Source organism: Phoca vitulina, unplaced genomic scaffold, assembly GCF_004348235.1.
Source record: "Phoca vitulina isolate PV1807 unplaced genomic scaffold, GSC_HSeal_1.0 scaffold2, whole genome shotgun sequence".
Lineage (NCBI taxonomy): Eukaryota > Metazoa > Chordata > Mammalia > Carnivora > Phocidae > Phoca > Phoca vitulina.
This window is the reverse complement of record NW_022589705.1, coordinates 85,028,766-85,055,760: the sequence shown is the minus strand read 5'-3', so window position 1 is coordinate 85,055,760 and position 26,995 is coordinate 85,028,766. Positions and strand designations below refer to the sequence as shown.

The 26,995-nt window shown below is 38.6% G+C and overlaps 1 protein-coding gene across 2 annotated transcripts in view; it reads left to right on the top strand.

Moving 5' to 3' along the window:
• CDC42 (cell division cycle 42) overlaps positions 1 to 26,995 on the top strand; it is a 46,787-nt gene that overhangs the window by 19,178 nt on the left and 614 nt on the right. The window contains exons 2-6 of one of the 2 annotated variants that reach the window (XM_032391734.1): positions 11,383 to 11,537; positions 14,053 to 14,125; positions 22,101 to 22,210; positions 22,558 to 22,755; positions 25,935 to 26,122. In XM_032391734.1, the coding sequence (XP_032247625.1) occupies positions 11,433 to 11,537; positions 14,053 to 14,125; positions 22,101 to 22,210; positions 22,558 to 22,755; positions 25,935 to 26,024 (576 nt within the window). In that variant the 5' untranslated portion in view covers positions 11,383 to 11,432 and the 3' untranslated portion in view covers positions 26,025 to 26,122. Of the gene's footprint in view, positions 1 to 11,382; positions 11,538 to 14,052; positions 14,126 to 22,100; positions 22,211 to 22,557; positions 22,756 to 25,934; positions 26,123 to 26,995 lie in introns of those variants that run through there. The other variant, XM_032391723.1, reaches the window with a different exon arrangement.

Here is a 26,995-nt window from a genome sequence, read left to right as displayed (position 1 = left end):
AAGGATAGGAGAGAACAAAATAAGGTATTTTTTTTAAAGTTAAAAATTTTATTAGCCTTATTACTTTAAAGCAAAACAAATTAATAATACATCATTTCCCTCATTTTTATATCCTCACTATGAGGAACCACCTCGCTTACCTTACCCCCTTTCTTGATGGTAGGATTCTGGCCTTTACTAATTTCTTCCTGTTAGAGTAGACACCTAGAAGATGGAACCATAAACAAACTAAAACATCCTATTTCTAGAGAAGATGTGCTAGCTGGCTCGGGACTGTGGAGGAGAAGGTGGAAAAAAACTTTAAGATTATTTCAGGAGGATTTTCTGTAAAGAAAAAATTTGAGTAATGAATAAAATATAAGACCGTGTATCTTGTAATTAGTGTAAGAAACTAAGCTATATTACTTACATACAAAACTTAAATTCACAACAAAATGATGATGTCTCACAAAGCTCAATCAAGTAAATAGGTCTGGGATTTTATTTTACTCTCCTTAAAGCTAATATGTTAGCCTGATACTGTTTTATGGATGCTGGCTGAAGACATGAGACTCCTGGGTCAGAGACAAAGAATTTAATTACTAAAGGCACAGCCAGCAGCAGATAAGTGTCTGTATTTTCTCTTTGCCCCTAAGACTTCGGTTGGGAGATGCAGTGGGTTTGTGTCACAGCTGAGGAGCTCACGTTGAGCTTGGGGAACCCACTGTTTAATAGCAAGCAGGAAGTAAGCCTGCTCTTTCTCCTAGAGGGAGACATTACTGTCTTTTTCAAGGTCGTTTGCTGCAAACATAACCCTACAGTGTGGCCTGGGTGGGGTGGTCAGGACCTTGTATTTCTTAGCATACCCAGCCAGATGTATAGGAGCATAAGGGACCCACAAGGGACTGTCTTTACCAACATAGGGTTGTCTACTTTTTAGTAATTGAAAGATATTTTACAGAATTCTAATTTTATTTTTCAAATGGAATGGATACACTTATTATTGAAAACAGGCATACTGCTGATCATATTAAGCTTCTTTTGGATTTTTTTTTTTTTTAAGATTTTATTTATTTATTTGACAGAGAGAGGGCACAAGTAGGCAGAGCAGCAGGCAGAGGGAGAGGGAGAAGCAGGCTCTCTGCTGAGCAGGGAGCCCGATGTAGGCCTCGATGCCAGGACCCTGGGATCATGACCCGAGCCGAAGGCAGACGCTCAACCGACTGAGCCACCCAGGTGCCCTTTCTTTTGGATTTTTATTAGGGCAAATAACTTTGAGCAGTAGCTGTATTGCTTTAGGTTTTTAAATGAATGCCAAAGTTTTCTAAGATTATTTGCTGTTTACTAAGGACTCTGAAAACAAGTTATAAAGTTCAAAAAGAACAGTCTTTATGTGGTGTGTTCTTTATTTGCTTGAAGTCTGAAGAGTTGGAAAAATATCAGGATCCATGGGTGTTAACAATCTGGCTTTAGGGTAAGTCCTTTGCTTTTAGGCCAGAATATCTGCAAAATGATGGCGTTAAGTTCATTTCTAAAAAAAAACTTATTATTAAACTCATATAATTAATCTCTCTTAAATTTTGTTTGAAGCTTAACATTTATTTCAAGGTTTAAAAACATTCCTTTAATAGTGTATTGTTTGTTTTGGGGGAGAAAGGTAATTATGATGGAGGTGTAATAGGAGAACCAAACAAGATGATGAGTTAGAACACCTGCATACATGTGAATGCATGGGATACATCTCTGTAGTTTGAGTACTTTGTTTTGGGTTACTTAACAATCACATGGGCAGATGTTTTAAAAATTACGCTTTGTGTGTGCTGCTATAATTTACAGCAAAAGGTTATATAAAGTACTCTCTGAAGTGACTGGATAGTAGATTGAGAGACAAGTGGTGCTGATTTTATTTGTTATGTCTAATCCTGCAGCCACACCATTGGATAGGTAAGGAAGGCTTATGAAATTCAGGGTCACTATTTGTCTTGATTTGTGTAGTGCCTCTTTCCTGTATCCTAGGTATGAAAATGGGTTACTTCGGGGAGAAATGTATTTAGAATGAAAACAGTATTATTTTTGGTGTATTTCACATTAGTGTGAAAACTGTCTTTTTTTCTGATACCACTTCTGTCAGTTCAGTTCTGACACTGACTCTAAGAGTGAGTCCAAACCCCACAGTTTATCCCACAAGACTGCTTATCCCACAAGACTGCTTCCATTTCAGGCACGAGTTGTGAGTGGGGTGTTCAGGCTGTCTACCCTTCTGCCTAGCCTGTTCCCCTGACCCCCCTCAGGTTTGACAGTTCACTAGAATGACTCACAGAACTCAAGAAAATACATTTACTCATTTATTGTTAAGGATACAGCTCAGTAGTCAAATGGAAGAGATGTATAGGACAAGGGGTGGGGTGGGGGTGGGGCTCAAAGCTTCTGTGTCCTTCCTCGTCATGGCACACTCCTTCCTTGTCATGGCACACTCCTTCCTCCACATGCTTGTGTTCACCATCTTGTGTTCACCAACTTGCTCCAGATCTCTTTGTTCAAGAGTTTTCACAGAGCTCAATCTCCAGTGGGCTTCTCAGTGCCCCTTCCTGAGGTTGGTAAACTTCTAGGCCTTTAATCACTTGGTCTTTCTGGTGAGCAGTCCCTTCCCGAAGCTGCCTGGGGGCCCCACCCTAATGTGGCCCTAAGTTACATTAGCATAAACTCTTCTGTGATGGAAGGGGTCATTATGAAAGACTAAAGACATTCCTATCATCTAGGGAATTCCAGGGGTTTTAGGAGCTCTGTACCAGGAACCCAGGAGAAAGACCAGAACTTATTTTTACCACAGTGAAATTACCAAAAAATTTACTTGCTTTTCTTTCTTTCTTTCTTTTTCTTTCTTTCTCTCTTTCTTTCTCCTTTCTTTTCTTTTCTTTCTTTCTTTCCTTCCTTCCTTCCTTCCCTTTTCTTTTTCTTTCTTTCTTTCTTTCTCTCTCTTTTTCTTTTATCTTTTTCCCTTTTTAAACTTGCTTTTCATTCACTTTGTTTACCATTAATATTTGACATAGTTTTATAATCTGAGAATATACATTTTTTACGAAAGATGCTCGTTATTAGCAAAACTTAATCTTCAAATCTTTTCATGCACTGTTTGTGCTTTGTGCCTAGAATGAACCACTGGGCATGGGGCATCTGTAGCTAGGAGCCTCCTTTTCCCCCATACAGATCTTTTCCCTAGGGACTGGATTGTCTAGTGGAGTTTAGTGGGCAGCCAGCCAGTAATAATGATAATGCAGAAAGGGTTCCATGGCTTCTTTAAATTTAGAGCTCAAGGACTCCGGAAAAGTTAAAGGGGCTGTAGTTCTGAGATTCTCAACAGGGAATTGGATCTCTAAAGCATTTAAGAACCTAGGAGACAGGTTTTGGTGTCGCTGTGTGGTGGAACTGTGGGTACTGGGAAGGCATGTGGAAGATACGTCTTATTTCACAATTTATTTTGCTTATGATTGGCAGACTCGCTTTTTATGCTTAAAGTTGCCCAGCCCCAGTTCTAAGTGCTGATATGATTGAACTTCAGTATTAGAGTGTTTAGTTATTGATGTAAAATAACTTTTCTAGCCACTCTGGATAGCAAAACGGTAATTGGTACTACATAGCCTCTTTGCTGCTATAGTGATTTGACATTTTTTAAAAAGGAAGCTAACATAGGATACAGACCTGTCTGGCCTAGTTATTTCCATGTTGCTGAAGCTGGCGTTGTATGTATTGCAAAGCCAAAAGTCTTTTCTCTGGTTGCCTGCTCCCTCCCCATCTGTGGGTCATCTGCTGACTTTTTTTTTTTTTTCTTTTCAAAGATTTTATTTATTCATTTGAGACAGAGAGATACAGAGAGAGAGAGCATGAGCAGGGGGGGAGACAGAGGGAGAGGGAGAAGCAGGCTCCCTGCTGAGCCAGGAGCCCGATGTGGGGCTCGATCCCAGGACCCTGGAATCATGACCTGAGCTGAAGGCAGATGCTTAACCATCTGAGCCACCCAGGCGCCCCATCTGCTGACTTTTTAATACATGTCAAATGCTTTGTAGAATAGTCTTAATTAAATTGCAACTTGACTACCTTTGTAGTTACAGCTAAATTTGACTACATTTGTAGTAAGAACAATGAGTAATTGTATATAGAACAGTATATAGCACATAGTAAGTGCTATGTACTATCAATAATTATTTTGGAAATAAAAAAATCTACGTGCTCTTTTCTAAGTAGGTTGGAATCGTTGATGTTTTAAAATTTATATTGACTTAAAAGTGCCTTTAATCATTCAAGAGTTATAGCTAACATTTAGTAAGCATTTACCGTATGCCAGGCACTGTTCTAAATTCCTTACATGTATTAATCAACGTACTCTATGAAGAAGGTCTATTTCATTTTTAGAGAAGGGAAAACAACCACAGAGAAGTTATGTAACTTGCCTAAAGTCACCTAGATAGAGTGGTAGACCCAGTCTGACTCTTGAACCAATGCTTTTTTTTTTTAATTAACATATAATGTATTATTTGTTCATGGGTACAGGTCTGTGATTCATCAGTCTTACACAATTCACAGAGCTCACCATAGCACATACCCTCCCCAATGTCCATCGCCCAGCCACCCCATTCCTCTCACCCCGCTCCACTCCAGCAACCCTCAGTTTGTTTCCTGAGATTAAGAGCCTCTTATGGTTTGTCTCCCTCTCTGGTTTTGTCTTGTTTCATTTTCCCCTTCCTTCCCCTATGATCCTCTGCCTTGTTTCTCAAATTCCGCATACCAGTGAGATCATATGATAATTGTCTTTCGCTGTTTGACTTTTTTTGCTTAGCATAATACCCTCCAGTTCCATCCACATCGTTGCAAATGGCAAGATTTCATTTTTTGATGGCTGCATAATATTCCAGTGTGTGTGTGTGTGTGTGTGTGTGTGTGTGTGTGTGTGTATGTGTATATATATATATATATACACACATATACACACACATACATACACCACATCTTCTTTATCCATTCATCTGTTGGTGGACATCAGGCTCTTTCCATATTGTGGCTATTGTGGACATTGCTGCTATAAACATTGGGATGCACATGCCCCTTTGGATCACTACATTTGTATCTTTGGGGTAAATACCCAGTAGTGCAATTGCTGGGTCGTAGGGTAGCTCTGTTTTCAACTTTTTGAGGAACCTCCATACTGTTTTCCAGAGTGGCTGCACCAGCTTGCATTCCCACCAACAGTGTAGGAGGGTTCCCCTTTCTCCGCATCCTCGCCAACATCTGTCGGTTCCTGTTGAACCAATGCTTTTAACAGGGGACCCAAAACCAGTTTCTGACCGATTGCTGAGCTTAGGTCAGGAAGCCTGAGAAATGAAAGATTTATGGGACTATAGAAAGGGGAAGAGCAAACTCTGTCTTACTAATTCTTCTTCCCTTCTCCCAATAAAATCTAGTAGTTGTCTGCAGGGTGAAGAAATAGGAAATGAACTTAGCTCCTGTTTCTTGCTTCCTCCTCTCCCTTCCTCTTTCCAGTGCTGGCAGCTGTCATAGGTACATACTTGCCACTCCATTTGCACTGATCATGTTTGTTTTTAATCACTGTCACTTCTCAGGAGAGGTAGTGAGAGGAGAGGTAGTGACTAGTATAGTGTTTTAGAGCAGGGGCTTGGCAGTCATACTGCTCGGGTTTAAATTCATTAACTGGCTGAGTAATCTTGGCCTGCTTAACTTTACTGAGCCTCACTTTTCTTACCTGCAAAATAGGGATAATACAGTACATACCTTGTAGGGTTGTTGGGAGGATGAAATGTATAAAAATGTGTAATATGTTTAGAACAGTATATAGCACATAGTAAGTGCTATGTAAGTATTTGCTCCTGTTATTCTTATTTGAGAACACTTAGGTTAAACTAGTAATTGAAGCACCTCTGAAGTATCTTGGTTCATGCTCTCTCAATATCTAACATGAGTTTTTCATTACTAAATACGTAAAATGCCTGTTTGATACAGCTATTTCATGTTGGTAATTTTGATTCTACTTTAAGAAATTCACTTCTAGGTGGTCTAAAATGCCAGTAATATTTATCTTAGCTTAGATTCTTGTGTTAACTGGTATTCCTTGTCTTGCGATCATGTAAGATAGTAGTTCTCAAGCTTCATTTTACATTAGGATTATGTAGAGAGTGTTGAGTTCTGATTTATTAGATTTGGGGTGAGGGTCTGGGAATCTGAATTGTTAACAAACCCATTCCAGGTAATTTTGGGGGTCTGATAATTTTGGAATTGCTGATTTAGAGGCTAAATTCAAACATGTAGGCAGTGATGATTTGTAAACTAAAAACATTTAATTCGTCATTTAACAATAGTGATCGGCTCTATTCTCATACTAAATTATTTTGTTAACACCTGTTAGGTTACTTATTTTTAGGAACTACTCTGTAAAATACAGAAATAAGATACAGGAACTATAAAAAGAATACAGAAGTCTTCAGGTGAAGAAATATTTGGGTGGGTTTCTTGTTTCATTTATTTTTGTGTGTGTGTCATTAGCTAAATAGCAAACATATTCAGTTAATTTTAACTTACGTTTTTGGCATACCTATTATGTGCAGAGTGTGAAAAGTTTTGATTAGGTAATAATCCACCAGTGTAAGTTTTGACCCAGTTGGATGAAAATAGGTGTGAAGTAGGATCGATTTAACTAGCACACTTGGTAGATGAATTTATGTATATTGAGTATGTGCTGTGAGCTGTGAGGTCCTTTTATGTTATTTAATCTTTATAACAACTGTGCAAGGTTGACATAATTAGTTCTGTTTTACAGATGAGAACATTAAGGCAAAAAGAGGTTAAGAACCTTGCCCAGGTCACTAGTAAGTGCTGAGCAGGATTAAAACCCAGTTTTCCTGACTTCAAAGTTAAGAAAATTACTATTACTTATAAATGAAGTTTATGTATTTTGGATATTCTTTCCAACTTTTTAGGCAGGTCACACAAAGAAGGGCCCAGTTGGCTTGGGGGCTGTTTCTTCTGCTGGGACAGGAGAAGATACAGACTTCTAAAAGTTCTCAAAGTAATAATGTTTGTTCAGTGATCTAGCCAAACTATATGCAGAGCACATCTCTGTTACACGAATCTATTACCTTCCTTTGGAAAATCTTAAAGATTGCCCTCAGAAAGTTTGTCATTTAGTTTTAATGAATTTGTGCTTAAGAATGCAGAGAGAGGAGACACCTGGGTGACTCAGTCAGTTATGTGTCTGACTCTTGATCTAGGCTTGGGTCTTGATCTCAGGGTCGTGAGTTTAAGCCCTGGATATGCTGGGAGTGGAGCCTACTTAAAAAAAAAGAATGCTGAGAGATTTATGAGCCCATTTGAAATAGTGTTACCTTTTTTCCTAAACTTACATTGTAGATTTTTCTAGTACAAATTGTGTTGTATCCATATGTTTTACTTTACAGTTGGAAGTTTCCTGGTGGCCAGAATGATCTCTCTCTCTTTTTTTTTTAAAGATTTATTTATTTGAGAGAGGGAGAGAAAGACAGGGGGATGAGGCAGAAGGAGAGAATCTTCAAGCAGACTCCTAGTGGAGCACGGATCCCAACTTAGGGCTCGATTTCACAATCCATGAGATCATGACCTGAGCGGAAACCAAGAGTTGGGCACTTAACCGACTGAGCCACCCAGGCACCCCAAGAATGATCTCATTAACATTTCCTTATTCTTGCTGGTATCAGAGAGAGGTACTGCATTTAAGGTTTCCACAGAAAGAACCAGGTTCTAAGACTGCTATTTGTGAATGGGCTGCTGAAGACAGCTAATTTTGGTGGAATTTCCAAATATATTTGTAATATATAAAAAAGGGAATTTAGTGTGAATCAGATTTAAATTATTCTTTTTAAATACAGTTATTAATGAAAGCTCTTCTTTGGAATGTTTTAGACTAGCTCCAGCCTTGTCCACAGCTTGTCATAGTTGTTATTTTGCACATGAGGCAGTCATATTCATAGCTCTGATCATGGGAATTTTTTGTTCTCAGTTTCTTCTTATTCCCTAGGGAATCTTAATGAAAATTTTGAGAAACAGTGGCTCTTCCTCCACTAGAAGTTTCAAGCTTTAAGTGGGCTGTTGATTTTGTATTAGCTTGTTAGTATGGGTTGTAAATCTTAAAAGTGAGTACCAGATATAGAATGAAGATAAGGAGCTTCATAGTTAGGGATGACAATTAATTTGATTTCAACCATAATTAAAATTTAGAAGGAACCTTTATCTTAGATGTTTTTGAGACAGTCTCAAAAGTGGTCAGCTTTACTGTAAAGTTATTTGATAAATCCATATATTACTAGAATTTCAATGATTCGAAGACACTTTTCTCCTACATTTAACACTTCTAAATTTAGGATGTATTTAAAAATCATTGGCTTCTTAGAGTCTATGAAATACAGTAATTAGGATATCAGTTCTACTGCTGTAACAGCGAAATCCAAAATACTAGGGACTTTAATGAAAGAGAAGTTTCTTTCTTGTGTAAGAGTCCTGGAGGCAATCCACGGCTGGCCCTTCCTATTGTGTTACTCATCCTTAACATGTAATTTGCGTCTTGTGGTTCAGTATGACTGCTTCAGCTCTCATCATTACGTCTGCATTCCAGCCTACAGGTTGGAACAGGGAGACTGTTCCCCTTGCTTTTAAGGCTAGTCCTGAAAGTTGCATCCATCATTTCCACTCCATTAATCACAGTGGTCACAATCCAGCTGCAGAGGACTTTAGGAAATGCAGTCTGTCTTTACTGGGGACCATGTGCTTAAGTGAAAATTCTATTACTAAAGAAGAAAGGAAGAATTGGCAGACCACTAGCAGTCTCTGCCACAGTGGTCAACCATTACTTTCTGCCCAGTGTTTATGATTAAACTCTACATAAAATCACCTGGTAATAATAATCAGGAGAAATAGAAGGTATAAGAACTGAACTTGAAATAGATTTGTAGGCACCTGGAAAATATTCTGTAGAATGATCAGAACTTTCTGCTTACCTTTATTTTCTTCACTGTGAATTGAAAAGAAATTCTACAGAAGACCTTATTATTTTTTTCCCAGAACATTATGCTTTTTTTCAGCGGTAGATTCAGGAACCCTGAGAAGAAAGCTTTTCCTCTTTCCTCTTTATTATTATGTAAAAGACATTCTTTAGGAGTAATTCTCTATAATTAGTACTCAGTGTGCTTAATTATTTTGATAAATAATTTTGATTTAGTTTAGGGATTAAGATCTTTAACCTTTAATGCTGTATTAGTATGAGTGCTTCTTTAGTGCATTATAAGGAAAAGGGAAGGAACAAGATAAAAGGAGGTTAAATAAAGAGAAATACAATCAGGATGATTTTGATGCGGAATGGGAGAGTGTATATTTCCTAAGTCACTCCTAATATATGTACAGAGATGTTAACAGGCATTTATAACTCATTATGATTAAGAGTTGTGATGGGTACTGTAGGACAAAGTAGGCATGGCATCCAGCCAAGTTAGGTGGTTCTGACATTTTTATGTTTAATAAGGTGGCGGCTCTAGCCAACAAGAAATTGCAACCCCTTCAGGATTCTAATTGAAATAGGACTTTATCTTAAAATGTAGGTATACAGGGCATGATGTTTCTTTTTTATTCTTCCAGAAAAACTTTTCTGGAAAAAGTTTTCATTGATGGCTCAGTTGGTTGGGCCTCTGGCTCTTGGTTTCAGCCCAGGTCATGATTTCAGGGTCCTGGGATTGAGCCCTGTGTTGGGCTCCATGCTCAGTGGGGAGACTGCTTGAGAAATCTCTCCCTCTTCCTCTGCCTCTCCCCTGCGAGCACACTCTCACTCTCTAAGATAAATAAATCTTTTTAAAAAAAGTTTTCATTGATTCTAAGATGCCATTTATCCTGATTTCTTAGATGTCAAAAGGTGGGGAAAAAATGACTGCTAATGATTTTAAGAATCCTACGGTAAAGACATGTTCTGATTTTAGAGAAGTTTATTTATAAAAGATTTTATTTATTGGGGGGGCACACGTTAGGGAAGATGGGCTGAGGGAGAGGGAGAAGCAGACTCCCTGCAGAGTAGGGAGCCCAACGTGGGACTCCATCCCAGGATCCTGGAATCATGACCTGAGCCAAAGGCAGAGGCTTAACCAACTGAGTCACTCAGGCGTCCTGATTTTAGAGATGTTTAAACGTGAAAGCAAGCATCTCTGAACTGATGAAATATAATAAATCTTTGGTGCATTTGTAGTCAATAGTTTCTTAGAGTGGAGGACTATAGTAAGAGAAACTAATTATATCTGCTTATAAGTCAGTGTGCTTTAGAGTGATCTCTTTATTATAAAAATGTAGGTTTTGACCTCTCCATGCCATGAATATTGAGTTAGTAACTAGGCAACCTGGTGTCAGAATAGCTGCTGAGACCAGGGATCACCCTGATCTTTGTCCAATTCCTCATATTGGTCTTTTGTTACAAGGGGTTGGTGGTGGTGCTCTGTAGCTGTAACCAACCTGATTAATTATAGCTCTAAGATTGGATAAATGGACATTTCTTTAAATCAGTGACCTCTGGGGCGCCTGGGTGGCTCAGTTGGTTGAGCGACTGCCTTCGGCTCAGGTCATGATCCTGGAGTCCCGGGATCGAGTCCCGCATCGGGCTCACTGCTCTGCAGGGAGTCTGCTCCTCCCTCTGACCCTCCTCCCTCTCATGCTCTCTGTCTCTCATTCTCTCTCTCTCAAATGAATAAATAAAATCTTTAAAAAAAAAAAAAAAATCAGTGACCTCTGTATTGCAGTCTAGGACACATACAACATGTGTGTACACATGTGTGCACATACAACTGAAGGAGAAGTTTCACACAGTCATACTTGGCACACTACATGGGATTCATTCTGAAATAGCCTCTTCTCTTTCTTTTTTTATTTTTAATTTTTTTTATTAGAGCACATGTGCAGTGGGGGAGGGGCAGAGAGAGAGAGAGGGAGAGAGAGAATCCCAGGCAGGCTGCACACCCAGCCCAGAGCCCGACACAGGGCTTGATCTCACAACTTTGAGATCATGACCTGAGCCCAAATCAAGAGTCAGACACATTTTTAACTGACTGAACTACCCAGGTGCCCCCCTCTCTCTCATTATAGGAATACACTACTTTGGACTTTTAAAAAAACACGTTGAAAACAGCCAGGGATCAGAAACTTAGAAAATTGACTCTTATTTGTTATTTTGACTTTGAGCTAGTCACTGTTTCTCTTTTTAGGTTCTTGCAACCACAGTAGTTATGGTGCTAGTTCTGTTCTTGCTCTGAATGAGTGAATCTCTTGCTAGTAGAAGGGAAAAAAATAAATATATCACTACAAATGAAACAAATATCCTTCATCTTTTTGTAGGTCATCATCGAATTTGAAATATTTAAAGTGGATACAAAACTGTTTCAGCAATGCAGACAATTAAGTGTGTTGTTGTGGGCGATGGTGCCGTTGGTAAAACATGTCTTCTGATATCCTACACAACAAACAAATTTCCATCTGAGTATGTACCGACTGTAAGTATAAAGGCTTCCATCTGTTAGTGAAATGTATTCTATTTGGAAATCTTTTGAAAACTATGTGTGTACTGAAATTTTTCTGTTGTTTGCCTTTGTGTCCTGTTTTTAAAGATCTTCTCATGGGTAAATTATATACACTTTAAAATTAAAGCTGAAGAATCAGTGAAGAGTCAGAAGGGTGATACAAGGGTATGCAAGAAGTGCTGGGAGACCAAACTCCAATAGACAAAATTCTAAAGAGTGGTGGTCTCTGGAGAAGTATGCTCTATGGCTTGGAATGAGGTGACCTTTTTTTGATAACTTGGCCAATGAGTCATCAGTGCTTGGAGGTCTGGGATGCTTTTTGGGGTCTTGTAACTTCAGAGAGATTAGTATGTGTTTCCACTTACTCTCCTTAGGGGATAGATCTCATAGAGCTGTTGTCTTAGCAGTAATGGAGCTCCAAATTGGTTAAGGGCAGAGACCCGTTTTTGTTATGAGAACATTCGCAGAAGCCTTTGGGTATCCTCTCCCACAAATGCTTTTTATCAGCTCCTTAGAAGAGTAGAGGGAAAATGGGAATAATAAAGATAATGAAGTGAGAGAGAAGAGTTAGAGTAACACTCACTTGTGAAAGAATGTGTTTGGGGATCCACTGTTTGTCCCAAGTTGGGTGATCCAACCCAGTGGTATAATTACGTTAAACACAGATGTTCTTTCAGTGATGTAGGCCGAGCTAGGGATGGCCTGGCTTGCAGTGACCACCTCTTTTGAGTTATTTTAGGAGTTAGGGGCTATCTTAGGAGCCCCCCGATGCGGGGCTCGATCCCAGGACCCTGGGATCATGACCTGAGCCGAAGGCAGACGCTTAACGACTGAGCCACCCAGGCGCCCCTACTTTAGGTTAATCTTAAGAGACATGAACATTGTTAAGAGGGTGAATACAGGTTAAGGGTTTGGTGATTATGTTTAATTAGAATTGACAATCTGTAATAACCCAAAGCAGACTAAGTGGTTGAGGTAGGCCAAGGCTGTAGGAAGCGGGAAGGTTAGGTTTCTTAGAGGGGGAGAATTTGAAGGTATAATTAAATCTGTTGGCCCATTTGGGGACATGGTAAGTGAAAAGCTCTGAGGTTGTGAGGGACTTTTAGGGGACTTTCAGAGATACATGAATCTTGTTTCAGAGGACAGCTATCGGAATTTTGGCATTTCAGTCTCCATTAAAATTATTTTCTTGTAAACATGATTTGAGTCTGTGTTATGACTTTGGTCATGAGGTGTTCTATTTAAGGGGGGCTAGCGGGTGTTTCATATATGTGTTTGTATGTGGGTCTCTGAAAGAGGGTTAGGTATGACTTAAAAAAGTAATCTGTGTGTTTGAGAGCTTAACCACATTCATTGTAATTTTCCTTGTTCTTGTTTTTTTTTTTTTTTTTTTTTTTAATATTTATTTGAGATAGATAGAGCATGAGCAGGGGGGCAGAGGGGGAGAGGGAGACGTAGACTCCCTGCTGAGCAGGGAGCGGGTCTCAATCCCAGAACCCCGGGATCATAACCTGAGCCGAAGGCAGATGCTTAACGGACTGAGCCACCCAGGTGCCCCTTCCTTGTTCTTGTTATCAAGAACTGACTTTCCTTTAACTACCCCATGCCCTTGCTTCCACTCTTGTTTACATTTAAACAATCCATTAAGCCTGAGCCAGAAAATTAGATGAAGCCGGGCTGATCTGAAAATGTAACATTCTTCTAGTTGGAAAGATTGCTTTTCATTTTCAATTCAGAGGAATCCATGAATTAGTGTTGGGTCTTTTTCCATTTAGCACCATTACCTCCCATTTTCACAAATAATTTAGCACAACCAGTATTAGTATATACTGAGTTCGTCATGGGTTTTACAGTATTTGCAAATAAAAGCATCTAGTCACAGAAGATCTCTTCGGTCATGTGATTTGTATCCAGTAACGTAAGTTTTATTCGTGAAATCTCAACAAATAATCTCCCAACCTTGTCTTGGACACCTCCTTAACCTTGAGGGTTCCTTTATTTCTCTCTAATGGGCTTGTTTGTAACAAGGCGCTTCTTGTCTTGAACCCTGAAAGGAAGAAGATTATCATCGATCTAGGATATTTAAATTCTAGATTAAAATGAAATGGTCTGTGAAGAATTAATTTCTTAGAAATCAGATTGAGCATTAAGGTAAACTATAAACTTAACTGTCTCAAAGTTTTAAACTTGAAGAGGATCATTTTATATAGCTCGGGGACTCTGCCTCTGTGACACCTCTAGCTTTTTTGTGGCTTTTAATCCAGGCTGGGGTAGAGCGGACCTCCCAGAATACATCTCCTGTCACTTTTTCCCAAGAATCATTTAGTTCATGCAAGGGTTTAGTTGGCAAGGTTGGTTATATAAGAACCATATGGACTAAGAGAGGATTAAGTTTTAGGGAAGAAATATTGCCTTTACTTAAGAGTTGTTCTAGCCCATTTTGACCATCCCCTTGCACACTAACGATGTTGTATTTTTATGTTTTTAGGTTTTTGACAACTATGCAGTCACAGTTATGATTGGTGGAGAGCCATATACTCTTGGACTTTTTGATACTGCAGGTGAAAACTTGACGTCTTTCGTGTTTTAGTCTATAACTATTAAAGTTGCTGGTTGTCTGTCTTTTTTTGTGGACATTTTGGGAAACTAGCATATTAGCAAACCACTTGCCTTTTGTTAATACTTAGTAGGATCGTATATTATGATGGCTGATGCTTGACTCAAGAGGCAGTCCCAGACCTGGAATCGCAATAGGAGTTTGGAGTTCCTTGGGTGGATAGTGTGGAAGGAAATAAAGTAGGGTGAGAGCAGAGTATATTAGGCAAGCTGTATTATCACCCTCTGAAATTTGAAAGCTTATTTAGGATTTGTGTGTATATAATATATGCTTCTTATAGAGATAGTTCGTTATTTTATACTACATCTGAAAATGCTTTGAACATGAACCAATACCTAGCTCACACTGACATTTGTGGTCAGCTTTTGAAATTAAAGGAATAAATTGCTTTCTTCCTTAAGTATACCCAATTCCTCAGTGTTATTTCCTCATTGTTTTAACAGTGGCTGCGCATCTTAATTTCTGACTTCTTTCTCTGCAGTCTCTGTTATTATCAGCTTAATTAGCCAAAGGAAAATTTCAGAAAGGTAACCTTTTCGTATTTAGGAATTTTAAGTGCTTCACTTTTTATGAGTTACTCTCTCCCTGTCCGCCAGCTGACATACTGCTCTTACGGAGTATGTTATACTGCTCATTTTGAGGGACTGTCTAGATTTAGTTGGGAAGGTGAAATGGAGAGACAGTAGGACAGTAGTAAGCAGTTCAGTTTAGAGATCAGTGGCTTTCTAATGGTGGTTTAGGCCTTTAAAATGTTTATGAATTAAGAATTACAAGAGTAATGGTGTATTGGAGGAAACTTGGAAAATAGAAAAAATAATGACCTGTACTTCATGATAGGTGAGGGATTTTTCTGTGTTCATGTGTGCCCTTGGAGGCAATTTATATGCAGAAAAAAGATAATTTATGGCCTCTTAGGGTTGAAAATTAATTTAAAATTTTATTTTTAAATTTCAAATCAGTATTTAATCAGTATTTTGTTTTTTTAGCTTTAGTGAAGTAAAATACAATAGAATTCAGTCATTTTAAGTGTTCAGTTTGATTAATTTTACTGACTATTCCACCATAATCAACGTCTGTCACCTAAAAAATGTCCTTGTGCTCTTTAAGAATCCCTCTTTGATTTGGACCCAGGCAGCCACAGTTTTGCTTTCTATCATTGTGGTTTTGCTTTTTTAGAATTTCATATAAATGGAATCCTATAATATGTAGTCTTTTGTGCTTGATTTCTTTCAGTTAGCATCATGTTTTTGAGATTCATCTATTTGTATGTGTCAGTAGTTTTTTCTCATTGCTGAGTAGTAGTCCCTACTGTGAATCTAGCACAATTTGGTTATCTGTCTACAAGTTGATGGACGTTTGGGTTCCAGTTTTAAGCTATTGTGAATAGTGGTGCTGTGCACATTTGTTTTTTTTTTTTTTTTTTTTAAAGATTTTATTTATTTGACACAGAGAGAGAAAGCACAAGTAGGCAGAGAGGCAGGCAGAGAGAGAGGGAGAAGCAGGCTCTCCACTGAGCAGGGAGCCGGACGCGGGGCTCGATCCCAGGACCAAGGGATCATGACCTGAGCCGAAGGCAGCTGCCCAACCGACTGAGCCACCCAGGCGCCCCGCTGTGCACATTTGTATACAAATCTTTGTATGGACATATTTTATTTCTTTTCAGTATTTAGTTTTGGAGTGGGTAAGCCTTTAAATTTAGTTGTACAACTTAATAAATTTTTTATTAAAATAGTCACTTTTAAGAAATCATTCTCAAGGTGGCCAAGGGTCCTTTGATGAATATTGGTTTATTTAACTTATGTTGATAAGACTTGAATCCCAATCAGCCTCATTTACAACTGTGTTAAATATCTTCTGGCACTTTAAACTGCATTTATAAATTTAATATATCCAGTTTTCTGTTTTAATTCAATTTGTTTGACCTGACAAGTGAAGCATTCCCAGGCTTTTATATACATAGCCTCAGTTAGCCTGATAACTTATGATTTCCTGTATTTATGTTTTAATTTATCATAAACAGTATTATTTATAACCTTTATAAAATTCTTAACATTTTTCAACAAAAAAGCCCCAAGGTTAAGATCAGTTACTCAGTTACACATTTTAAATTGGAATCAGAGAACAAATCTTACCATATTCTTTAATATGGCAGATTATTTTAAATATTATAGGTACTGGGTGTTAAATAAGGATAGATTATTCCTAAGTGTAACTGAAAATTAACAATAATAGTTATTTGATTTATTTCATCTTTATATTAGATTCTGAATCTTTCTGGGGGTTAAAAAACATTCACTAAGGAAATGATTTTAACAGCCCAGGCAAGTTGGGGGGTTTCCATCTTCATTGTTGAGGTCACTATAAGCCAGAGTTTTTTTTCTTTTTTGACAGGCATTGGAGAATTGGGGCAGTAGGCATCCGTAGTGAGTCTCTGTTTTTGATACACTTAAGGGGAGACTTGTATCCTTCTGCAGAGGCCTTAATCTCAGAGTCCCTGTCCCTGGTTCAAGTCATGCCATTAACTTAGTTTTCTTTCTGCTAAAGCTTTCATCCCCACTGAGATGGCCTCGGACTGTTTGATTGTGTTTAATCTGCTGACTTTTTGTCATTTTGTTCTGAATTCTCTTTATAGCATTCCTATCTCACCTCTGGCTACAATTCTCTCTTTTTTTAGTGTGAAACAAAAACTGACAAGGGAGAACTATACTTCTCATACAAAGTCTCTAAACAAAGCTAATGGCTTATGTATAAGAGGTTTGGGAGGTGCTGGCTGCAACTCTTACAGATTCATTTAATACCATTTAAGATCAGAGATAGGTGGATACCTGGCTGGCTTAGTCAGTGGAGCATGCGACTCTTGATCTCAGGGTTGTTTAAGCCTCAAGGTAGTTTAAGCCCCAGGTTGGGGGTAGAGCCTACTTATTTTTTTAATTTTTATTTTATTTATTTCATTTTTATTTATTTATTTTTAATGATATATATATATATATTTTTTTAGAGAGGGAAAGAGAGAGAGAGAAGCAGACTACCTGCTGAGCAGGGAGCCTGTTGTGGGGCTCTATCCCAGGACCTGGAGATTTTGATCTGAGCCGAAGGCAGATGCTTAACTGAGCCATCCAGGCACCCCCTATTTTTTTTTTAATTTTTTTAAGATTTTATTTATTTATTTGTCAGAGAGAAAGAGAGAGAGGGAGAGAGAGATTGAGACTGAGCAAGCAGGGGAAGCAGCAGGCTGAGCAGGGAAGCCGCCTGATGCAGGACTCCATCCCAGGACCCTGGGATCATGACCTGAGCCGAAGGCAGACACTTAACCGACTGAGCCACCCAGGTGTCCCTAGAGCCTACTTAAAAGGAAAAAAAAAAAAAGATCACAGATAGGACTCTGTCTCTGTCTCACAGCTTTTATTTCTATGTGGTCACGACACTAAATTTTTGTTCATGAGTTCCCCCCACAGTTATTTTCTTCTTTTTTTCCTTCACATGTTGTACTATTGTGTATTTCGTTCTGTATTTAGCTTTTTTTTACTCAACATGTTTGTCTTGTTAAATTGTTGTATAATTGTTGTATTTTTGTATAATCATCACCCCACTGTCAGTTCCTTTCTTTCTTTCCTTTTTTTTTTTTTTTTAAAGATTTTATTTATTTATTTGACAGAGACACAGAGAGAGGGAACACAAGCAGGGGGAGTGGGAGAGGGAGAAGCAGACTTCCTGCAGAGCAGGGAGTCCGATGCGGGGCTCGATCCCAGGACCCTGGGATATGATCCTAGCCGAAGGCAGATGCCCAATGACTGAGCCACCCAGGTGCCCCTGAATTTCAGTTTTAAATATGAGATTCTAAACAAGGGAAAGGTCAGCAACCCATGAGATGTATCCCTGCTTTTTTGGCAAATGTTGGAAGTTAAGCAGTGAGCTGGTGTGCTGTTAGAGTAGGTATAATTTAAGACTTGTAGTCAAGACCTGACTTGGACATAGAGTGCAATTTTCTTGATCATGTTGGGTACCTTAAAGGATGCTCAGTGATGACATTGACTCTTAACAAGTGAATAACAGCTATTTGTGACATACTTATAAATTTTAGCTGGATAAATTATGCTTGGATCATGAAGAATTTTGCTCATATTAAGGGACTACATTCATTCTTTTTCCTTAAATGGAGATTCCAGGCTGAGGGGAGAGAAGCAGCAAGGGCATTTCGATTTGTGCCACTTAACCACATGCACAGGGACCTCAAACGATTGCAGTAAAGGCATACTTTCAAACACACCGAGTGATGTCAAGGTTTGCAGGTGGTGAGGAGGGTAGGGGAAGTCAAGGAAGTTGGGGGCAGGACCTGTCTGATCATCTTGTGAGCTTTTCAAACTGTCATGCTCAGTTATGCTAAATCCCCTTTGAAGGCTGTGTGCCCCCACCCAGACTCTCGCAGGCAGGCCTTTGCTCCTACTGACACTGCCATGCCCTGTCCCTCTCCTATATGCAGTCAAAACTACTACACTATGAATAATACAAGGGGAAATGACACCAAAAAGGGGGAGGAGGGGGAGTCTAAAAAGGTAGGAAGCCAACAGGATAGTTACAAGAAAGGGAAGCAGAGAGAATCAGTAAAATTCGAAGACTGGGCTTAGGTTCATCCGGAGGCTTCCTAGAGCTTGGTAGCCTCCCAGCTCAGTAAGTCTGAAGTAATTCATCATGTCACATACGGCGATAGTTATTTCTAACATATGAAAGGATGGTAAAGGCAGACTGGGGGGGGGTTGCTTATTAGGTAGCCATATTGAACAGGTAAGAAAGCACCTCGTTTTAAAAAATTGCAACCATGGAATTTCTGCATTATGAAGAGAAAAAAATTTATTATTTTTTTGAAGACATGCACACTGGATATAAAATGGTGTCCTTCTGAGAAACTGTGTTACAGCTTCAGAGGAACAGAACATCCGAGGGGTGCTGTGGACTTGCCCTTTGTCACATTTCCGGTCTTATTGCTCCTAATTCAGCTTTGACAACAGTGAAATGCTGATGGTTCTCTGAACAAAACACAGTAATTCATAACACCCCTTCAGCCTTGAATTTCTCCCTCTACCCTCACTATTTTCTGAGTCTCCATCCAGGCACTGCCTTCTTGAGGAAGTTAACATTCTTTAAAAAAAAAAAAAAAATGTAGCACTTGAAGCAGAAGTAGAGGTAAGGTAGCCTCATTTCTGTTTATTGAACAATTTCATTTCTGATTTTTTTTCTCCTTGGGAAAGGAAAAGAAAGATTTCTAGCTTTGAGGGTTTGTTTATTACAAATAAACGGACTGACCAATACTGCTTTGGACCTAGTATTCAAAAAAGAATGGCTATTTGTTTTCTGTCTTCATCTGAGTAGAAGGTTCATTGCATGTAACACATTGGACACTCATTTAGATGCTCTTAGTGGTGCTCAGGAATATAGAGTTGGATTTGTTTTTGATGTGCACAAACACGGATTGATTGCAGCAGCTGAATGACTAAAAATGAAACCCTTTTCTAGTCTATGTCAGGCTTAATTTTTTTGAAATATATTCATTCCATTTGAATAGAGAATAAAGCTAAGAAAAGGTGTGTGAATGTACTTTTTTTTTTTTTTTTAGTAAGGCTTGGTTAGTTGCTTTAGTGTAGTATCTGTTCTTACCAGCTTTATCTTATTTTAAAATTTATTTTTTGTTTTGTTTTATTGGAGCTTTGGTATGCGATGTGTCAAAGCTCCAGCCAGTGTTAGAGCTCAGGCTGTTTAGATTGAGAGAGTTAAGGAGTTTGGCTGATTTTGTTTTCTTTAAGCCCATTCTTTTCTTTTTAAATCTCTTCCATGTCTGTAATGTGAAAGTTACACTTGTAAGTGCATACCTTTAAAGCCTTTGACTCTGACCCTAGAATATTAAGAGTAAGCATGCAATCAATACTAGAGGTGGTGATGACGATTTTATTTTTTTGTAATCTCCTTCCTTTTCCCTTTTCGTTTAACTTTTATTTTAATTTCTTTATTGTCCTGAAGATAGATCCTTTATTGTCTACTCACAATGTATTGCTTATTCAAGTGGCAATAACAGTAATATCTTTAATTATCATGTTTTGATAGCTACCCTAAATTCTTGTATTCTCTCTCAATGCTGGCAAAAAAACATTTTCACTGGCATACAAAATCTTTAACTCTCCTTTTCTCCCCTTTAAATATTTTTTATTGTGGTAAAATATATATAATATAGAATTTACCATTTTAACCATTTTCAAGTGTACAGTTCAGTGGCACTTAGTACTTAACCATTCTTTTAAAACATAGGATTGCTGTAGCTCATTTTTGAAATTGGAGTGTTAAACCCTGTCCTGGCAACTCCTCCCCTCCCCTCATGGTTTTGGAAATGTGTATAGATCCTTGTTTTTTTTTTTTAAGATTCTGTTTATTTATTTGACAGAGAGAGAACACAGCGAGAGAGGGAACACAAGCAGGGGGAGAGGGAGAGGGAGAAGCAGGCTCCCTGCTCGATCCCAGGATCCTGGGATCATGACCTGAGCCGAAGGCAGACGCTTAACGACTGAGCCACCCAGGCACCCCGGAAATGTGTATAGATATTTTAAAAACTTTTTATCTGGAAATAATTTTCAAGCCTACAGAACAGTTGAGAGAATTGTACCAGGAGCTTCCATACACCCTTTAACCAGATTTACCAATTAGCATTTTGCCCTATTTGCTTTATTAATCTCTTTCAATACAATATGCACATGAATTGTTTTTCCCTGAGCTGTTTGAGAGTAAGTTGACAGCATAGCCATTTAGCCTTGAATAATTATGTATTTCCTAAGAACAGAGACATTCTTGTCTAACAGTAAACAACTTATGGAAATGTAACGTTGATCCAGAACTTGCATCCAACATCTCTATTCCAGCTTTGTCAGCTTAGCCGAGTCCAGTGTTTTCTGCTTTCAGTACAGGATCACATATAGCATTTAGTTGTCATGTCTTTTTAGTCTCTTAATTTGGATCAGTTCTTCAGCCCCCCCTTTTTTCGTTTTGTTTCTCATGACATTATTTTTATAGGATACAGGTGCATCTTCTCCCTTTCCTCCCCTTATAAAACATTCCACACTTTGGATTTGGTCTGTGTTTTCTCATGATTAGGTTCAGATTATGTATGGAATAGTACATTAGGGATGTGTCTTTCTCAGGATATAAATCTTGGGGCAGACGATATTCATCTGCCATTCACTGGTGATAGTAATTTTAATGACTCAGTCAATGTGATGTCCAAATTTCTTGGCAATATAGTTCCATTCTTCCCCTTGTGGTTTATCAGCAGTCTGTAAGACCATACAAATATCCTAATTTTCACTAGGATAATCCTCACATAGATGTGGCATCCATTGATTCTTGCCAAGTTATTTTTTTTCTTAGGCGTTCTCATTTTCATATACTGGTCTTAATGCACACAGTAACTAAGCCTGTGAATATGCTTTGGTAATCATGATGGTCAGTGGGTTTTGTCAGCTGGGTTTCACTGAGATTTTTGTTTCCTTAGATGGTTTCACTGTGATTATTTCTTAACCAGATCTGAGTAGGATTGATTTTAACCATTTCTGTAGCAATAGCTCACTGTTCTTATTACATTGTCGTTGGGTTGCTGATGGACACAAAGATCGAAAACTACAAATTGGTAATAAAAACTAATGTATAATGGATTCATTGCTGTTTTCAGGGATTGAAATACTAAATAGAATTAGCTGGGTAAGAATGTCATCAAGTATTATATTACAAAAGCCATACATTTTATTAGATTAGTAAGTGGCTTTCTCAGTAATGGTCAGCATGCTGTTGGTTGCATGCTTAACCTGTTGACTGACTGGTGATTTTGATGCTGTGAGGACACCAAGATTCAGTTGCTGACTTCTCCAATTTTTTTCCTCCAGGGCAAGAGGATTATGACAGATTACGACCGCTGAGTTATCCACAAACAGATGTATTTCTAGTCTGTTTTTCAGTGGTCTCTCCATCCTCATTTGAAAATGTGAAGGAAAAGGTGAGTTGGTCAGATACTCTTGTCCTGAAAATGCTGGCCACAGAACTGTTGACCTAGGGAATTGTTGTAAAAAGCTTTAGAGACTTGGGGCACCTGAGTGGCTCAGTCGTTAAGCGTCTGCCTTTGGCTCAGGTCATGATCCCAGGGTCCTGGGATTGAGCCCCGCATCGGGCTCCCTGCTCGGCGGGAAGCCTGCTTCCCCCTCTCCCATTCCCGCTGCTTGTGTTCCCTCTCTCGCTGTCTCTCTCTCTGTCAAATAAATAAATAAAAAAAATCTTAAAAAAAATAAAAGCTTTAGAGGCTTGTGGATTAATGCAGACGTATTTTTTAAAATACTTTTTCTCTAGTGGGTGCCTGAAATAACTCACCATTGTCCAAAGACTCCTTTCTTGCTTGTTGGGACCCAAATTGATCTCCGAGATGACCCCTCTACGATTGAGAAACTTGCCAAGAACAAACAGAAGCCTATCACTCCAGAGACTGCTGAAAAGCTGGCCCGTGACCTGAAGGCCGTCAAGTATGTGGAGTGTTCTGCACTCACACAGGTGAGGACTGTGTAGCCCCTTGTTTATTTACAGTTGGGTAGTTTCTTTTAAGAGTATCAGGGGGTTATTTTTAACAGTGGTCTGCGGTGCTCAAGAAAGCTGCCCAGGAAGACTAGGACCAGCTTCATAGTATATATTCTTTTGCTAGACGTTCTGTGTTTATGGAGAAAATTATTAAGCTCTGAGTAAAACTCTTGTGTTGGTGAGCTCCCATATTGTACTGACTCATTTGTAGTAGTCAGGGATTGTGTTAAATTTTATGGGAGGGTTCCAGATTAGCACTAACTTACAAGAGAGTATGTGAATGGTTCCCCCGCCCCCCCAGACACTTAAATTTTTATCTAAATATCTGATTTTTTCTTACCAATTCTCACCACTGATGCTACAGTTTCTGGGGTAATTCAAATGACCTAGGGAATTAGTCATAGTAATTGAGACTTTAATTTTAGAGAAAGCTGCCTTGGCTGTTTCTCAAGCATGCTTTATAAAAGCATCAGTTCTTGTGTTTTTAGAGACATTCCTTCCTCCTGTGGTCCTCTCTATCCTTCTGTCCCTTTCTGAATAATTTAATTGGAGCTCTTCTCCTAGTTTGATGGGAAACATCAGATTCTGAGGAAAAGGAACAGTGTTAGAATTTATTAAGAGTGGGAGCTATAACTGATCTGTGTGGTTTCATCTTTTCCACCCTCATGGTATTACTGACTGATTCTCCCCTTTGAGTACTGTTCTGGGGGCAAAGGAAAAAATTATGGAAATAGCACAGAAATATTTTATTCTATTGGTACTGGTGCTTTGAGGTTTGAACACTGAGTAAACATGTCTAATTAGAATAGGGTAGGGCTAAAGAGGTTTCTTATAATTACATTAAATCCACGTATATTTATCATGCTTACTTGTTTAGATAATTGCTCTTTTTATTAAGTTTTTTAAACACTATTGGATTCTTGATTATATGTATACTAAGGCAAATGGCATATATAATTAACCTATTATGTATGTACTAGGTGTTAGTATGTATGGCCTAGACATAATTTAATAATCTCCAATTCAGTGCTAGGTTGGATATTTAAAGATAACATTTTTATGCTTAGCTGGGTATTCCGCAGGATAACTTCCAGGTCTAAAATCATTCTCCCACCCCCGGTTTTCCTTGGCAGTTCAGTTCTATTGCAAAAGCAGATATTTTAAAGTTCAGAAGATCTTATATCCTCTCACACACAGCACCGACTGAGATTTAAAAAAAAAAAAAGCCTGATGCTTGTGTTTTGACACCATCATCAGAAAAGTGAGAGGGGTGTGTGTGTGTGTGTGTGTGTGTGTGTGTGTGTTGAAGAAGGATATATGCTGAACACGTGTCAGATTATAACTAACTCTGTATGCATCCTTCGCATACCCCTCTCCTCCAAGTATGGGTTGCCTTTGGGGGAAATGGAGGCAAATAGACCATGTGGACCCAATTCTAGGTCACTGGTGTTCACCAGTGTTAAAGAATTGGATGCTTCCATTTAAGATTTTTTACAATATGAAGAGGTTTATACAGTAAGTCACTCACTTTGCAGACAGTAGGAATTTGAAAAGGTCTTAGCAACTACATTTTTCTTACCAGATTTTGACGTTTGGAAACGTCAAAAGAGAAGATAGAAAATGGGGTGTCTGGTTGTGTTTGGGAGATAGAACTTTTAGGACTCTAGATTCTGTTTGTTGGTTCCTCTAAAACTGAACTCTTTATATCAGATAGTATGGGTAAAGCAAATATTTGTTTTGTTTTTTAGGGAATTAGTTATCTTTGTCAGTAAGCAAGAAAGGATTTGCTTTTTATGAAGGGGTGCCCTAGTTTCTCATGGTCCTCTTCTTTTTTTCCTTTATAAAATGCTTTTCCCTTTCCACCCTCCCCTTTTCCTTTTATATTTGACTACCAGAGTTTGCTCTGAGATGTGTAGAAAGAATTTCATAGGAACTTTACTTTTAACATTTCTACTTTGTAAAAGACATAGAAGAAAACTTTTTAACTTCTTTGCTTCTTTTTAAGTACTTAATGTTATTTCTCATTTATTTTGTACCTCATGGGATGTGTGGGTGCCAGTCTTCTGGGATGCCTAGGGTTGGGGTGGGAATACCTGGGGTAGTCTGGGGCTGGTACTTGTTACTGGAGCTGTGTTCTGGGACTTATGGGAGATTTTTACTTGGAATCAAACTGACTTAAAGAACACGTGAAACCTCTTTGGGTGGTAAACCTGTGGCTTCAGATTTAGGTGAGTTTAGGTGAGTCTGTAGACCTGGGCCCAAGGTACCAGTGCTACTGAGTCACACTGTCACGTCGGAGTTCTGCCTGAGGTGTAAGTGTGTTTCTGCATCTAAATCCCTGTAGATCTGAGAATATTCTTTGTTTTCACTCCATGCTTTATGCTCTGATATCCATGAAGACATCTTAAAACATTGGACTGCTTGCTAAAACTCATTCAAGGACCCCATTCTTTGTTTTCCTATGACTTGGGTGGTGGTTACTTGCTCTAATAACATTACTGAATAACTGAAGTGTATGCTGTTTCTAGAGTCTGTTCCTTAAACTTCTCCCATGTGGTACTGTTGAACAGTTAACATTCTTTCTAAATGTCTGAACCATTTTGTTCTGGGAAACTGATATACTCTAAATCCTGATTAATCCCATCCAGATATGTCATTGAATCTAGAAACATGTAGCATGCCTGTAAGTCTGTTTGTGTCCTTCAGTTATTCAGGGGCTGAATTCACAGAAGCCTGAAATTGTAATCGATTTAGTTCCAGAATGTGTGTGCCATTCTTCTCATTGGAAATACTCGGGAGTTCTACAAGGCCTGTCCAAGCCATCTGTGTTTTGTTTACATACCCATTTTTTTCTCCAGGCATTATTTTCATTAAAATGTTGTTTTTTCAAAGTGTGATTGTTTTAGAAGTCAACATACAACATTTCCATAAAAATTGCTTTCTTGCTCAGTTAACCTTTTTTATGTAAGAAGTTTCTGTTCAATTATCTACTATCCTGATAATGGGCTTAAGATCTAGCTTTCTGGCACTTATTTTTCTGAAGGCACATTGCTTCTGTGAATTCAGCCCATTTAATCCAGACTGCTATTGTATCTGCTAGTCTTTCTAATCCTCTAACCTGGCTGCTATTCTCTCTCCTCCCCTCTGTCTTGTAGAGAGGTCTGAAGAATGTGTTTGATGAGGCTATCCTAGCTGCCCTCGAGCCTCCGGAAACTCAACCCAAAAGGAAGTGCTGTATATTCTAAACTGTTTTCTCCTTCCCCTCTTTGCTGCTGCTTCCTGTCCCACTACTGTAGAAAGAGCATTTAAAAACAAAGGAATAAAACCATCCTGTTTGAAAGCCTCTGCGTCTTTTTACTCACCACCTAAGAGCAACCTCTGTATTAGTTTTTGATCAAGAATGCAATATCTTATAGAATATTTTTTGTGATCAGTAGTCAAGTTGGACTTGTTTAATTTTCTGCTTCTTGAGTTGCCTGATGCTCAGAGCTTTTTGGTTTGGATTACTATTGCAAAAGGGAACTTGGTGTGGCATTAAGAATGTTCTCTTGGAAAAAATAAGAAGAGTTTTAACACTTCTTAGCTCTAGATGGAGAAAATAACACAAACATCATTTTACTCTTATGATCAATTGTAATTGTAATTGCATGACAAACTTTATGGAAAAAGGGTGACCTGCTAGTAGAGTGTAACGGGGAAGGGAGGATTCTTCTCTGGTTTTCTTTTGTGCAGTGAAACTTTGTGTTGCTATTGCTTTGGCTGTCTGTGCTGTAGTGGAGTATTTGTCAGTCTGGGGTGGGAAAGGTATTAATGTATCTGCTACTGCTTTATGAAATCATTTGTTACACTATCTTTTAAGAATAGCATCCATTTTAACAGTTGACTTAAGGTTTGTTAATGTCGAGATGTAAAGCTGCCACCTTTATATTTTCCTGCTTCTGATTTTCTTGTTGTGAGGGAAACATACAATTGTGGTTACCTTCAAATTTTGAAATTAAAAATATACACTTGTTTGTATAAATGCCTGATGAAGCTTTATTCCTGTTGCACTGACTGGCTCTAGTTTTACATATGTATCAGGTGCCCACATTTTGCTTCCTTGAGCCCCCTGGCTCTGATCGGTGGGATGCAGGGAGTTCAGAGTGAAGGTCTTTGACGCAGCCGTGGTAGCTGCGCTCTCCATCCTTGCCTGCGCCTTCCATGTAACAAGGATGCC